This window comes from Salvelinus fontinalis, chromosome 13 (genome assembly GCF_029448725.1).
Source record: "Salvelinus fontinalis isolate EN_2023a chromosome 13, ASM2944872v1, whole genome shotgun sequence".
NCBI lineage: Eukaryota > Metazoa > Chordata > Actinopteri > Salmoniformes > Salmonidae > Salvelinus > Salvelinus fontinalis.
The window spans coordinates 6158407-6172674 of NC_074677.1; the positions used below are offsets into that span (position 1 = coordinate 6158407).

The 14268-nt window shown below is 46.1% G+C and overlaps 1 protein-coding gene across 1 annotated transcript; it reads left to right on the forward strand.

Annotated features, from left to right (window-relative positions):
* The first annotated feature begins 296 nt into the window (after window positions 1-296).
* On the forward strand, window positions 297-13737 carry LOC129867988 (heat shock protein beta-1-like). The gene is given in 4 exon segments (XM_055941526.1): window positions 297-931; window positions 6659-6722; window positions 12831-12975; window positions 12978-13737. Coding segments are annotated over 4 exon segments (771 nt in total). The 5' UTR covers window positions 297-450; the 3' UTR covers window positions 13059-13737.
* The last annotated feature ends 531 nt before the right edge of the window (window positions 13738-14268 follow it).

Here is a 14268-nt window from a genome sequence, read left to right on the forward strand (position 1 = left end):
AAGGAAGGAAGGAAGGAAGGAAGGAAGGAAGGAAGGAAGGAAGGAAGGAAGGAAGGAAGGAAGGAAGGAAGGAAGGAAGGAAGGAGGGGGTGAAACAGAGTGCTGGGTAGCTGTGTTCGATTGGTCGATGGGAGGTCCTTGGATTTAGATTCCATTCTAGTGCTACATCTGCCATGAATAGACATTCTAGTTCCTTCTATAAATATCTGGCTGAGGGAGGTGTGTGTGTGGGGGGGGATGGGGCGTAGGGGTTGAGAAGGGAGGGCCAGTGACAGTGTTGACGAGAGGTGGGCGGTTGCTGTGTGCATAAAAGCCTTCGGCCGAGGAGCAGACAGAACTTTCGTTGGAAGTTTGAGAGAGACCAACCAAAGTCATCTACAGTCAGCCAGCCAGTCAGCCAGACCACAGCTCTTCTACTGGTACAGTACTACTCCTCTTCCTCCATCAACCATGACAGAGAGACGTGTCCCCTTCAGCCTGCTCCGCACCCCCAGCTGGGACCCCTTCCATGACTGTTACCAGGGCAGCCGGCTCTTTGACCAGGCCTTCGGCATGCCGGCCCTCCCTGAGGAGTTCCCCACCTTCCCCAGCACCCACTGGCCCGGCTACATGCGTCCATCTGCCCTTAGCCCTGACATGTCCGCTGCTGGATTCATACCCTCCATGATGCCCCAGAGCCCTGTAATGTTCCCCCTGCATAGTGCCATGATGCAGGCCGCCATGATGCCCCAGGCCGCGGTGATGCCCCAGGCCCCCATGATGACTCAGGCTGGGGCAGCATCGTACGCCCATGCCCTCTCTCGCCAGCTCAGCTCTGGCATGTCTGAGATCAAGCAGACCCAGGAGGCCTGGAAGGTCACTCTGGACGTCAACCACTTCTCCCCTGAGGAGCTGGTGATCAAGACCAAGGATGGCGTGGTGGAGATCACTGGTGAGTAGCTCATATCTGGAGATCTCTCTGTGTCTCTGTTTCTGGCTGTGTCACTGTCTGTCTGTCTCTGTCTGTCTCTGTCAGTCTGTCTCTGTCTGTCTCTGTCAGTCTGTCTCTGTCTGTCTCTGTCTGTCTCTGTCAGTCTCTGTCAGTCTGTCTCTGTCTGTCTCTGTCAGTCTGTCTCTGTCTGTCTCTGTCAGTCTGTCTCTGTCTGTCTCTGTCTGTCTCTGTCAGTCTCTGTCAGTCTGTCTCTGTCTGTCTCTGTCAGTCTGTCTCTGTCTGTCTCTGTCTGTCTCTGTCAGTCTCTGTCAGTCTGTCTCTGTCTGTCTCTGTCAGTCTGTCTCTGTCTGTCGCTGTCAGTCTGTCTCTGTCTGTCTCTGTCAGTCTGTCTCTGTCTGTCTGTCTCTGTCATTCTGTCTCTGTCTGTCTCTGTCAGTCTCTGTCAGTCTGTCTCTGTCTGCCTCTGTCTGTCTCTGTCAGTCTGTCTCTGTCTGTCTCTGTCTGTCTCTGTCTGTCTCTGTCTGTCTCTGTCAGTCTGTCTCTGTCTGTCTCTGTCAGTCTGTCTCTGTCTCTGTCTGTCTCTGTCAGTCTGTCTCTGTCTGTCTCTGTCAGTCTGTCTCTGTCTGTCTCTGTCAGTCTGTCTCTGTCAGTCTCTGTCAGTCTCTGTCAGTCTCTGTCAGTCTGTCTCTGTCTGTCTCTGTCAGTCTGTCTCTGTCTGCCTCTGTCTGTCTCTGTCAGTCTGTCTCTGTCTGTCTCTGTCTGTCTCTGTCTGTCTCTGTCTGTCTCTGTCAGTCTGTCTCTGTCTATCTCTGTCAGTCTGTCTCTGTCAGTCTCTGTCAGTCTCTGTCAGTCTCTGTCTGTCTGTCTCTGTCTGTCTCTGTCTGTCTCTGTCAGTCTCTGTCAGTCTGTCTCTGTCTGCCTCTGTCTGTCTCTGTCAGTCTCTGTCAGTCTGTCTCTGTCTGTCTCTGTCAGTCTGTCTCTGTCTGTCTCTGTCAGTCTGTCTCTGTCTCTGTCTGTCTCTGTCAGTCTCTGTTTGTCTCTGGCTCTGTCTGACTCTGTCTGACTCTGTCTCTTTCTCTATCTCTGTCTAGCTCTGTCATTCTGTCTCTGTCTGTCTCTGTCAGTCTGTCTGACTCTGTCTGTCTCTGTCTCTGTCTGTCTCTGTCAGTCTGTCTCTGTCAGTCTGACTCTGTCTCTTTCTCTATCTCTGTCTATGTCTGTCTCTGTCTGTCTCTGTCAGTCTGTCTCTGTCTCATTCTGTCTCTGTTTGTCTCCGTATCTGTCTGACTCTGTCTGACTCTGTCTCTTTCTCAAATCAAATCAATTGTTATTTGTCACATACACATGGCTAGCAGATGTTAATGCGAGTGTAGCGAAATGCTTGTGCTTCTAGTTCCAACAATGCAGTAATAACCAACGAGTAATCTAACAAGTGTAAAGGGATAAAGAATATGTACATAAAGATATATGAATGAGGGATGGTACAGAACGGCAAAGGCAAGATGCAGTAGATGGTTTAAAGTACAGTATATACATATGAGATGAGTAATGTAGGGTATATAAACATAAAGTGGCGTAGTTTAAAGTGGCTAGTGATACATGTATTACATAAAGATGGCAAGATGCAGTAGATGATATAGAGTACAGTATATACATATACATATGAGATGAGTAATGTAGGGTATGTAAACACTATATTAAGTGGCATTGTTTAAAGTGGCTAGTGATACATTTTTACATACATTTCCATCAATTCCCATTATTAAAGTGGCTGGAGTTGAGTCAGTATGTTGGCAGCGGCCACTAAATGTTAGTGGTGGCTGTTTAACAGTCTGGTGGCCTTGAGATAGAAGCTGTTTTTCAGTCTCTCGGTCCCTGCTTTGATGCACCTGTACTGACCTCGCCTTCTGGATGATAGCGGGTGAACAGGCAGAGGCTCGGGTAGTTGTTGTCTTTGATGATCTTTATGGCCTTCCTGTGACATTGGGTCGTGTAGGTGTCCTGGAGGGCAGGTAGTTTGCCCTCCAGGACACCTACACTGCGTTGTGCAGACCTCACTACCCTCTGGAGAGCCTTACGGTTGTGGGCAGAGCAGTTGCCGTACCAGGCGGTGATACAGCCCGACAGGATGCTCTCGATTGTGCATCTGTAAAAGTTTGTGAGTGCTTTTGGTGACAAGCTGAATTTCTTCAGCCTCCTGAGGTTGAAGAGGCGCTGCTGCGCCTTCTTCACAACGCTGTCTGTGTGGTGGACCAATTCAGTTTGTCGGTGATGTGTACACCGAGGAACTTAAAACTTACTACCCTCTCCACTACTGTCCACGATAGGGGGGTGCTCCCTCTGCTGTTTCCTGAAGTCCACAATCATCTCCTTTGTTTTGTTGACGTTGAGTGTGAGGTTATTTTCCTGACACCACACTCCGAGGGCCCTCACTTCCTCCCTGTAGGCCGTCTCGTCGTTGTTGGTAATCAAGCCTACCACTGTAGTGTCGTCCGCAAACTTGATGATTGAGTTGGAGGCGTGCATGGCCACGCAGTCGTGGGTGAACAGGGAGTACAGGAGAGGGCTCAGAACGCACCCTTGTGGGGCCCCAGTGTTGAGGATCAGCGCGGTGGAGATGTTGTTACCTACCCTCACCACCTGGGGGCGGCCCGTCAGGAAGTCCAGTACCCAGTTGCACAGGGCGGGGTCGAGCTTGATGACGAGTTTGGAGGGTACTATGGTGTTAAATGCTGAGCTGTAGTCGATGAACAGCATTCTCACATAGGTATTCTTCTTGTCCAGATGGGTTAGGGCAGTGTGCAGTGTGGTTGCGATTGCGTTGTCTGTGGACCTATTGGGTCGGTAAGCAAATTGGAGTGGGTCTAGGGTGTCAGGTAGGGTGGAGGTGATATGGTCCTTGACTAGTCTCTCAAAGCACTTCATGATGACGGAAGTGAGTGCTACGGGGCGGTAGTCGTTTAGCTCAGTTACCTTAGCTTTCTTGGGAACAGGAACAATGGTGGCCCTCTTGAAGCATGTGGGAACAGCAGACTGGGATAAGGATTGGTTGAATATGTCCGTAAACACACCAGCCAGCTGGTCTGCGCATGCTCTGAGGACACGGCTGGGAATGCCGTCTGGGCCTGCAGCCTTGCGAGGGTTAACACGTTTAAATGTTTTACTCACGTTGGCTGCAGTGAAGGAGAGCCCGCAGGTTTTGGTAGCGGGCCGTGTCAGTGGCACTGTATTGTCCTCAAAGCGAGCAAAAAAGTTATTTAGTCTGTCTGGGAGCAAGACATCCTGGTCCGTGACGGGGCTGGTTTTCTTTTTGTAATCCGTGATTGACTGTAGACCCTGCCACATACCTCTTGTGTCTGAGCTGTTGAATTGCGACTCTACTTTGTCTCTAACAGAGTGCACTTCCTTCTACACTTCGTAGGCTCCCTTATCCAGAGCGACTGTAAGTCGCTCTGGTGTTGTTTAATGCCAGTGTTGTTTAATGCCCTGGTTAAAGGCCCTGGGTAAAGGCCCTGGGTAAAGGCCCTGGGTTAAGGCCCTGGGTAAAGGCCCTGGGTAAAGGCCCTTGTTAAAGGCCCTTGTTAAAGGCCCTTGTTAAAGGCCTTGGGTTAAGGCCCTGGGTAAAGGCCCTGGGTTAAGGCCCTGGGTAAAGGCCCTGGGTTAAGGCCCTGTGTAAAGGCCCTGGGTAAAGGCCCTGTGTAAAGGCCCTGGGTAAAGGCCCTGGTTAATGGCCCTGGTTAAAGGCTCTGGTTTAATGCCCTGGTTGAAGGCCCTGGTTAAATGCCCTGGTTTAATGCCCTGGTTAAATACATGGTTAAAGGCCCTGGGTAAAGGCCCTGGTTAAAGGCCCTGGTTAAAGGCCCTGGGTAAAGGCCCTGGGTAAAGGCCCTGGGTAAAGGCCCTGAGTAAAGGCCCTGGGTAAAGTCCCTGGTTAAAGTCCCTGGGTAAAGGCCCTGGTTAAAGGTCATTTCACTCTCTCCTCGGTGTTGATGAATACCTGTTTAAAGGTCCTCTCTCTCCTCAGTGTTGATGAATACCTGTTTAAAGGTCCTTTCTCTCCCCAGTGTTGATGAATACCTGTTTAAAGGTCCTCTCTCTCCTCAGTGTTGTGGTCCTGCGGGAAAAGGGGACAGGTCCCTGTGGCAATCTCCTATTAGCAGCTCAGCTGTCGTCATAGCAAACAGATATACTGTGAGACAGCAGGGCAGAATTTCAGGCCTGGCATGTAGGAATCTGGTTTAAAAACCAGTCAAAAACAATGTCATTTTAGGCAACAAAATTGTTTTTTTTAAAAAGGGGCGGATCCTTAAGAAGTTGAGTTAGAGCCTCCATTTAACATGTAACGTGCTAGAGAACGTGTCAAAGTGGACATGGATGAACAGGACCGCCACCAGGCAAGGGCGACAGGGAGGAGGGGGGGACAGGGAGGGGTGGGGGGGGGGGGGGGGGGTGACAGGGGAGGAGGGAGGAGGGGGGGCATGACTTCTATTCTCAGCCCCTCGTAAAACAGAACAGATGGTCCTCCTACAGAGTGAACCAGTAGCTCACTACTGATAGTATTGAAGTATCAGGGGAACTTTCAGACAGAGGGGCAACAGCAACACATAGAGAGAGAGAGAGCATCTCACTCAAACAAACAGCATCTCACTCAAACAAACAGCATCTCACTCAAACAAACAGCATCTCACTCTAAAAAACAGCATCTCACTCAAACAAACAGCATCTCACTCTAACACACAGCATCTCACTCTAAAAAACAGCATCTCACTCAAACAAACAGCATCTCACTCTAACACACAGCATCTCACTCTAACACACAGCATCTCACTCAAACAAACAGCATCTCACTCAAACAAACAGCATCTCACTCTAACAAACAGCATCTCACTCTAACAAACAGCATCTCACTCAAACAAACAGCATCTCACTCAAACAAACAGCATCTCACTCAAACAAACAGCATCTCACTCTAACAAACAGCATCTCACTCTAACAAACAGCATCTCACTCTAACAAACAGCATCTCACTCTAACAAACAGCATCTCACTCAAACAAACAGCATCTCACTCAAACAAACAGCATCTCACTCTAACAAACAGCATCTCATTCTAACAAACAGCATCTCACTCAAACAAACAGCATCTCACTCTAACAAACAGCATCTCACTCTAAAAAACAGCATCTCACTCTAACAAACAGCATCTCACTCAAACAAACAGCATCTCACTCAAACAAACAGCATCTCACTCTAACAAACAGCATCTCACTCTAACAAACAGCATCTCACTCTAACAAACAGCATCTCACTCTAACAAACAGCATCTCACTCTAACAAACAGCATCTCACTCTAAAAAACAGCATCTCACTCAAACAAACAGCATCTCACTCTAACAAACAGCATCTCACTCTAACAAACAGCATCTCACTCTAAAAAACAGCATCTCACTCTAACAAACAGCATCTCACTCAAACAAACAGCATCTCACTCTAACAAACAGCATCTCACTCTAACAAACTGGATGAGCTGGGTGTGGCACATAAAGTGACTACGGTCCCCAGTGTGTGAGAGAGTGCTAAACCTGGTGTGTGTGTGTGTGTGTGTGTGTGTGTGTGTGTGTGTGTGTGTGTGTGTGTGTGTGTGTGTGTGTGTGTGTGTGTGTGTGTGTGTGTGTGTGTGTGTGTGTGTGTGTGTGTGTGTGTGTGTGTGTGTGTTCTGTGACCACAGGCAAGCATGAGGAGAGGAAAGACGAACATGGATTCGTGTCCAGATGCTTCACCAGGAAATACACGTGAGTAACACAACGTCAATGTTTCATAAACAGCAATACAACTGGACGCTCGCCAAAGAACCTGGAAGACTGTGCAACAAATAAATAATCCACTGTTGTATAACGCGTTGTAACAATGTGTTACCATGACGAAATAGGAATCATAAAAAAATATGGCGTAGAGCCTCTGTCAATGACAAAATAATAATGTCTCTCCCATTTGTTTCAGAGATTAAGTTGACTCGGACTCCTTTTAACGTTGATTTCGTCAACAACTAAAATCCATCAAGCCTGTAGACAGTTGATTGGTCAAGACTGCAGAGGGGTTGATTGGTCAAGCCTGTAGACAGTTGATTGGTCAAGCCTGCAGAGGGGTTGATTGGTCAAGCCTGTAGACAGTTGATTGGTCAAGCCTACAGAGGGGTTGATTGGTCCAGCCTCTAAAGGGTTGAGTGGTCAAGCCTGTAGACGGTTGATTGTTCAAGCCTGTAGACATTTGATTGGTCCAGCCTCTAAAGGGTTGAGTGTAGTGGAAGGCTGAGCGAAGCAACACCGGTACAGTATAGCTCCACAAGACTCTGTCGCCATCCAGGGTCCACTACACCTACCATGAATCTGGAGTCAACACTACACATACCACTACACATACCATGAATCTGGAGTCAACACTACACATACCACTACACCTACCATGAATCTGGAGTCAACACTACACATACCACTACACCTACCATGAATCTGGAGTCAACACTACACATATCCCTACACCTACCATGAATCTGGAGTCAACACTACACATACTACTACACCTACCATGAATCTGGAGTCAACACTACACATACCACTACACCTACCATGAATCTGGAGTCAACACTACACCTACCATGAATCTGGAGTCAACACTACACATACCATGAATCTGGAGTCAACACTACACCTACCATGAATCTGGAGTCAACACTAAACATACCACTACACCTACCATGAATCTGGAGTCAACACTACACCTACCATGAATCTGGAGTCAACACTACACATACCATGAATCTGGAGTCAACACTACACCTACCATGAATCTGGAGTCAACACTACACATACCACTACACCTACCATGAATCTGGAGTCAACACTACACCTACCATGAATCTGGAGTCAACACTACACATACCACTACACCTACCATGAATCTGGAGTCAACACTACACATACCATGAATCTGGAGTCAACACTACACCTACCATGAATCTGGAGTCAACACTACACATACCACTACACCTACCATGAATCTGGAGTCAACACTAAACATACCACTACACCTACCATGAATCTGGAGTCAACACTACACATACCATGAATCTGGAGTCAACACTACACCTACCATGAATCTGGAGTAAAACTACACATACCACTACACATACCATGAATCTGGAGTAAAAACTACACCTACCATGAATCTGGAGTAAAACTACACATACCACTACACCTACCATGACTCTGGAGTCAACACTACACATACCACTACACATACCATGAATCTGGAGTAAAAACTACACCTACCATGAATCTGGAGTAAAACTACACATACCATGAATCTGGAGTCAAAACTACACCTACCATGAATCTGGAGTAAAACTACACATACCATGAATCTGGAGTAAAAACTACACCTACCATGAATCTGGAGTAAAAACTACATCTACCATGAATCTGGAGTCAACACTACACCTACCATGAATCTGGAGTCAACACTACACCTACCATGAATCTGGAGTCAAAACTACACCTACCATGAATCTGGAGTCAAAACTACACCTACCATGAATCTGGAGTCAAAACTACACATACCATGAATATGGAGTCAACACTACACATACCATGAATCTGGAGTCAACACTACACATACCATGAATCTGGAGTCAAAACTACACAAACCATGAATCTGGAGTCAACACTACACACACCATGAATCTGGAGTCAAAACTACACATACCATGAATCTGGAGTCAAAACTACACATACCATGAATCTGGAGTCAACACTACACATACCATGAATCTGGAGTCAACACTACACCTACCATGAATCTGGAGTAAAACTACACAAACCATGAATCTGGAGTCAACACTACACATACCATGAATCTGGAGTCAAAACTACACATACCATGAATCTGGAGTCAACACTACACCTACCATGAATCTGGAGTCAAAACTACACCTACCATGAATCTGGAGTCAAAACTACACGTACCATGAATCTGGAGTCAAAACTACACCTACCATGAATCTGGAGTCAACACTACACCTACAGTACCATTAACTTGGAGTCAACGCTACTCCACTGGCAGGCTGGAAAGCTTATAATAAATTAAGGTTCTATCAAAGCCCTCCATTTGGAAAATGTGACAGTAATTTTATCCTCCTGATTTCTACTTACAAGCAAAAACTAAAGCAGGAAGTACCAATGACTCGCTCGTTATGGAAGTGGTCAGATGACGTGGTGGTCAATGACATGTCAATGACATCGCCTCAGTCACTGGCTTCATCAATAAGTGCAATGATGTTATCGTCCCCACAGTGACCATACGTACAAATCCCAACCAAAAGCCATGGATTAGAGGCAACATCCGCACCGAGCGAAAGGCTAGATTTGCCGCTTTCAAAGAATGGGACACTAATCCGGACGCTTATAAGAAATCCCACTATGGGATTGTCTATTCAGACAGGCAAAGCGTCAATTCAGGACTAAGATTGAATCTTACTACACCGGCTCTGACACTCGTCGGATGTGGCAGGGCTTGCAAACTATTACGGACAACAAAGGAAACCCAGCCGCGAGCTGCCCAGTGACGCGACCCTACCAGACGAGTTAAATCACTTCTATGCTCGCGTTAAGGCAAGCAACACTGAAGCATGAATGAGAGCACCAGCTGTTTCGGACGACTATGTGATCACGCTCTCTGTAGCCAATGTGAGCATGACCTTTGAACAGGTCAACATTCACAAGCCGTGGAGCCAGACGGATTACCAGGACATGTCCTCATAGCATGCGCGGACCAACTGGCAAGTGTCTTCACTGACATTTTCAACCTCTCCCCGACCCAGTCTGTAAAACCTACATGTTTCAAGCAAACCACCATAGTCCCTGTGCCCAAGAAAGGGAAGGTGACCTGCCTAAATGACAACTGCCCTGTAGCACTCACGTCAGTAGCCATGAAGTGCTTTGAAATTGCTGGTCAAGGCTCACATCAACAGCATCATCCCGGATACCCTAGACCAGTTGTTCCCAAACTTTTTATTGTCCCATACCCCTTCAAACAATCAACCTCCAGCTGCATACCCCCTCCAGCACCAGGGTCAGAGCACTCTCAAATGTTGTGTTTTGCAACCATTGTAAGTCTGCCACACACCCACTACACAATACATTTATTAAACATAAGAATGAGTGTGAGTTTTTGTCACAACCCGGCTCGTGGGAAGTGACAAAGAGCTCGTGTAGGACCATGGCTCAAATAATAATATAATAATAATCAATAATTTTGCTCTTTATTTAGCCATCTTACATATAAAACCTTATTTGTTCATTTAAAATGGTGAATAACTCACCACAGGTTAATGAGAAGGGTGTGCTTGAAAGGATGCACATAACTCTGCAATGTTGGGTTGTATTGGAGAGAGTCTCAGTCTTAAATCATTTTCCACACACAGTCTGTGCCTGTATTTAGTTTTCATGCTAGTGAGGGACGAGAATCCACTCTCACATAGGTATGTGGTTGCAAAGGGCATCAGTGTCTTAACAGTGTGATTTGCCAAGGCAGGATACTCTGAGCACAGCCCAAACAAGAAATCTGGCAGTGGCTTCTGATTAAATAAAATGTTGTACCCCTTGTACAGTGGGGCAAAAAAGTATTTAGTCAGCCACCAATTGTGCAAGTTCTCCCACTTAAAAAGATGACAGAGGCCTGTAATTTTCGTCATAGGTACACGTCAACTATAACAGACAAAATGAGAAAAGAAATCCAGAAAATCACATTGTAGGATTTTTAATTAATTTATTTGCAAATTATGGTGGAAAATAAGAATTTGGTCACCTACAAACAAGCAAGATTTCTGGCTCTCACAGACCTGTAACTTCTTCTTTAAGTGGCTCCTCTGTCCTCCACTGGTTACCTGTATTAATGGCACCTGTTTGAACTTGTTATCAGTATAAAAGACCCCTGTCCACAACCTCAAACAGTCACACTCCAAACTCCACTATGGCCAAGACCAAAGAGCTGTCAAAGGACACCAGAAACAAAATTGTAGACCTGCACCAGGCTGGGAAGACTGAATCTGCAATAGGTAAGCAGCTTGGTTTGAAGAAATCAACTGTGGGAGCAATTATTAGGAAATGGAAGACATACAAGACCACTGATAATCTCCCTCGATCTGGGGCTCCACGCAAGATCTCACCCCGTGGGGTCAAAATGATCACAAGAACGGTGAGCAAAAATCCCAGAACCACACGGGGGGACCTAGTGAATGACCTGCAGAGAGCTGGGACCAAAGTAACAAAGCCTAACATCAGTAACACACTACGCCGCCAGGGACTCAAATCCTGCAGTGCCAGACGTGTCCCCCTGCTTAAGCCAGTACATGTCCAGGCCCGTCTGAAGTTTGCTAGAGAGCATTTGGATGATCCGGAAGAAGATTGGGAGAATGTCATATGGTCAGATGAAACCAAAATATAACTTTTTGGTAAAAACTCAACTCGTCGTGTTTGGAGGACAAAGAATGCTGAGTTGCGTCCAAAGAACACCATACCTACTGTGAAGCATGGGGGTGGAAACATCATGCTTTGGGGCTGTTTTTCTGCAAAGGGACCAGGACGACTGATCCGTGTAAAGGAAAGAATGAATGGGGCCATGTATCGTGAGATTTTGAGTGAAAACCTCCTTCCATCAGCAAGGGCATTGAAGATGAAACGTGGCTGGGTCTTTCAGCATGACAATGATCCCAAACACACCGCCTGGGCAACGAAGGAGTGGCTTCGTAAGAAGCATTTCAAGGTCCTGGAGTGGCCTAGCCAGTCTCCAGATCTCAACCCCATAGAAAATCTTTGGAGGGAGTTGAAAGTCCGTGTTGCCCAGCAACAGCCCCAAAACTTCACTGCTCTAGAGGAGATCTGCATGGAGGAATGGGCCAAAATACCAGCAACAGTGTGTGAAAACCTTGTGAAGACTTACAGAAAACGTTTGACCTCTGTCATTGCCAACAAAGGGTATATAACAAAGTATTGAGATAAACTTTTGTTATTGACCAAATACTTATTTTCCACCATAATTTGCAAATAAATTCATTAAAAATCCTACAATGTAATTTTCTGGATTTTCTTTCTCATTTTGTCTGTCAAAATTACAGGCCTCTCTCATCTTTTTAAGTGGGAGAACTTGCACAATTGGTGGCTGACTAAATACTTTTTTGCCCCACTGTATATAGCCTCATTACTAACCTGTGCCCCTTGTATATAGCCTCATTACTAACCTGTACCCCTTGTATATAACCTCATTACTAACCTGTACCCCTTGTATATAGCCTCATTACTAACCTGTACCCCTTGTATATAGCATCGTTATTGTTACTTTATTGTGTTACTTTTTTTACTTTATTTTTTATTATCACTTTAGTTCATTTAGTAAATATTTTCTTAACTCTACTTTTCTTAAAACTGCATTGTTGGTTAAGTTAAGGGCTTGTAAGTCAGCATTTCACGGTAAGGTGGTACACCTGTTTGTATTCGGCGCATGAGACAAATACAATTTGATTTGATCTGAATTACATTAAAGAAAATTATCAAAATATGTCTCAATTAATTATTTTATAGACAGCATCCAAATAGTAACCTTCCTTCCTTCCTTGAGTCCTCTTACTCCTCCTGGAGCATAAGCCATCGGCAACAGCTTCCCAATGTATCAGGTGTTGCACGATATCCTGACTGTGCTGTTTCCCCTCGAGTTTAGACACCAGGAAATCTGAATAAAGTATCAGACCAATAAGATAAGATAAAGATATATCGAGAGATAAAAGTGCTGTCTGTCTCCAGGAAAGGATTGCATCCATGAACTGTGGTCTCTTCTCCTTCCTGCTCCAGCCTGCCCTCTATGGCCGACGCTGAGAAGGTGACGTCCACCCTGTCCTCTGAGGGAATTCTGACCGTGGAGGCTCCTCTGAACAAGCAGGCCATCAAGGCTGCAGAGATCTCCATTCCTGTCACCATGGGCAGCAGCAAGACCAAAACCCTGACGACATGATGATGAGGAAGGGAAGAGACAAAGGGCACCACCCTGACGAACATGACAATGAGGAAGAAGAGAAGTGAAGAAACTCCACACACACACACACACACACACTGTAGTTTTTATTGTATTTATTACTGTAGTTGCTACTGTGGTTGTTACTGTAGTTTTTATTGTATTTATTACTGTAGTTGTTACTGTAGTTGTTACTGTGGTTTTTATTGTATTTATTACTGTAGTTGTTACTGTAGTTGTTACTGTGGTTTTTATTGTATTTATTACTGTAGTTGTTACTGTAGTTGTTACTATGGTTATTAGGTGATACAGTAAGATTGAGAGGTGCTGAAAGAGAGCAGATGCATATGTTAGTTAGTATTCGTCCACACACACACACACACACACACACACACACACACACACACACACACACACACACACACACACACACACACACACACACACACACACACACACACACACACACACACACACACACACTAATGCACTCCAATGCACTCTGATCCCAGATCATTTTGTTGACAGTGACTTTTGGAGTTGTAAAGACTACAGAAACTGATCTGGGACCAGGCTAGTAGTACAGCACAGAAACAACACATCTGGCTATTCCACTCATTGAAATAGAATTACATTCTATTCATTCTTTTTTCATGTTTTCACCATCCTCTGACTGTTGCTGGAAAATCCTTATTTGGAAAGCTGTATCCCATGTAAAACATTGAATAAAGAAAAATCCTAATACTATCTGTTGTCTGTTCTAATTTAGTACGATGTGATCTGAGTAATGTAGCACAATTATGAACGTGTTGTTTTGAGTGATATGATATCGATGATGTCTGTGGTGTTACCGGGGTGTTGGGATTCTTCTGGCTCCAATGACAGAATCCCTTCATTAACTGGTCTACTGGTGCCATCATGGGCTGGAGCCCGTTCTGCCACGCCCAGTGCCTGAAGTCAGCACAACCTGCCCCAGGACGTCTTCCTGGGGGCTCGGAAGGTGCCCCGGACCTCTCCGCCATTCCCGCGGAGTACCAGAACCTCCGGGAGGTGTTCAGCAAGGCCAGGGCCATGTCGCTTCTGCCGGCACCGACCCTATGACTGAGGGAATGACCGTCTCCAAAGCACCACGCCGCCCCGGGGACGTCTGTACTCTCCGTCGGGACTGGAGACCAAGGATATGGATATCTACATTTGGGACTCCTCAGCTGCTGGATTTATCCGTCCTACTTCCTCTCCCGCCAGCACAGGGTTCTTCTTCATGGAGAAAAAGGACAA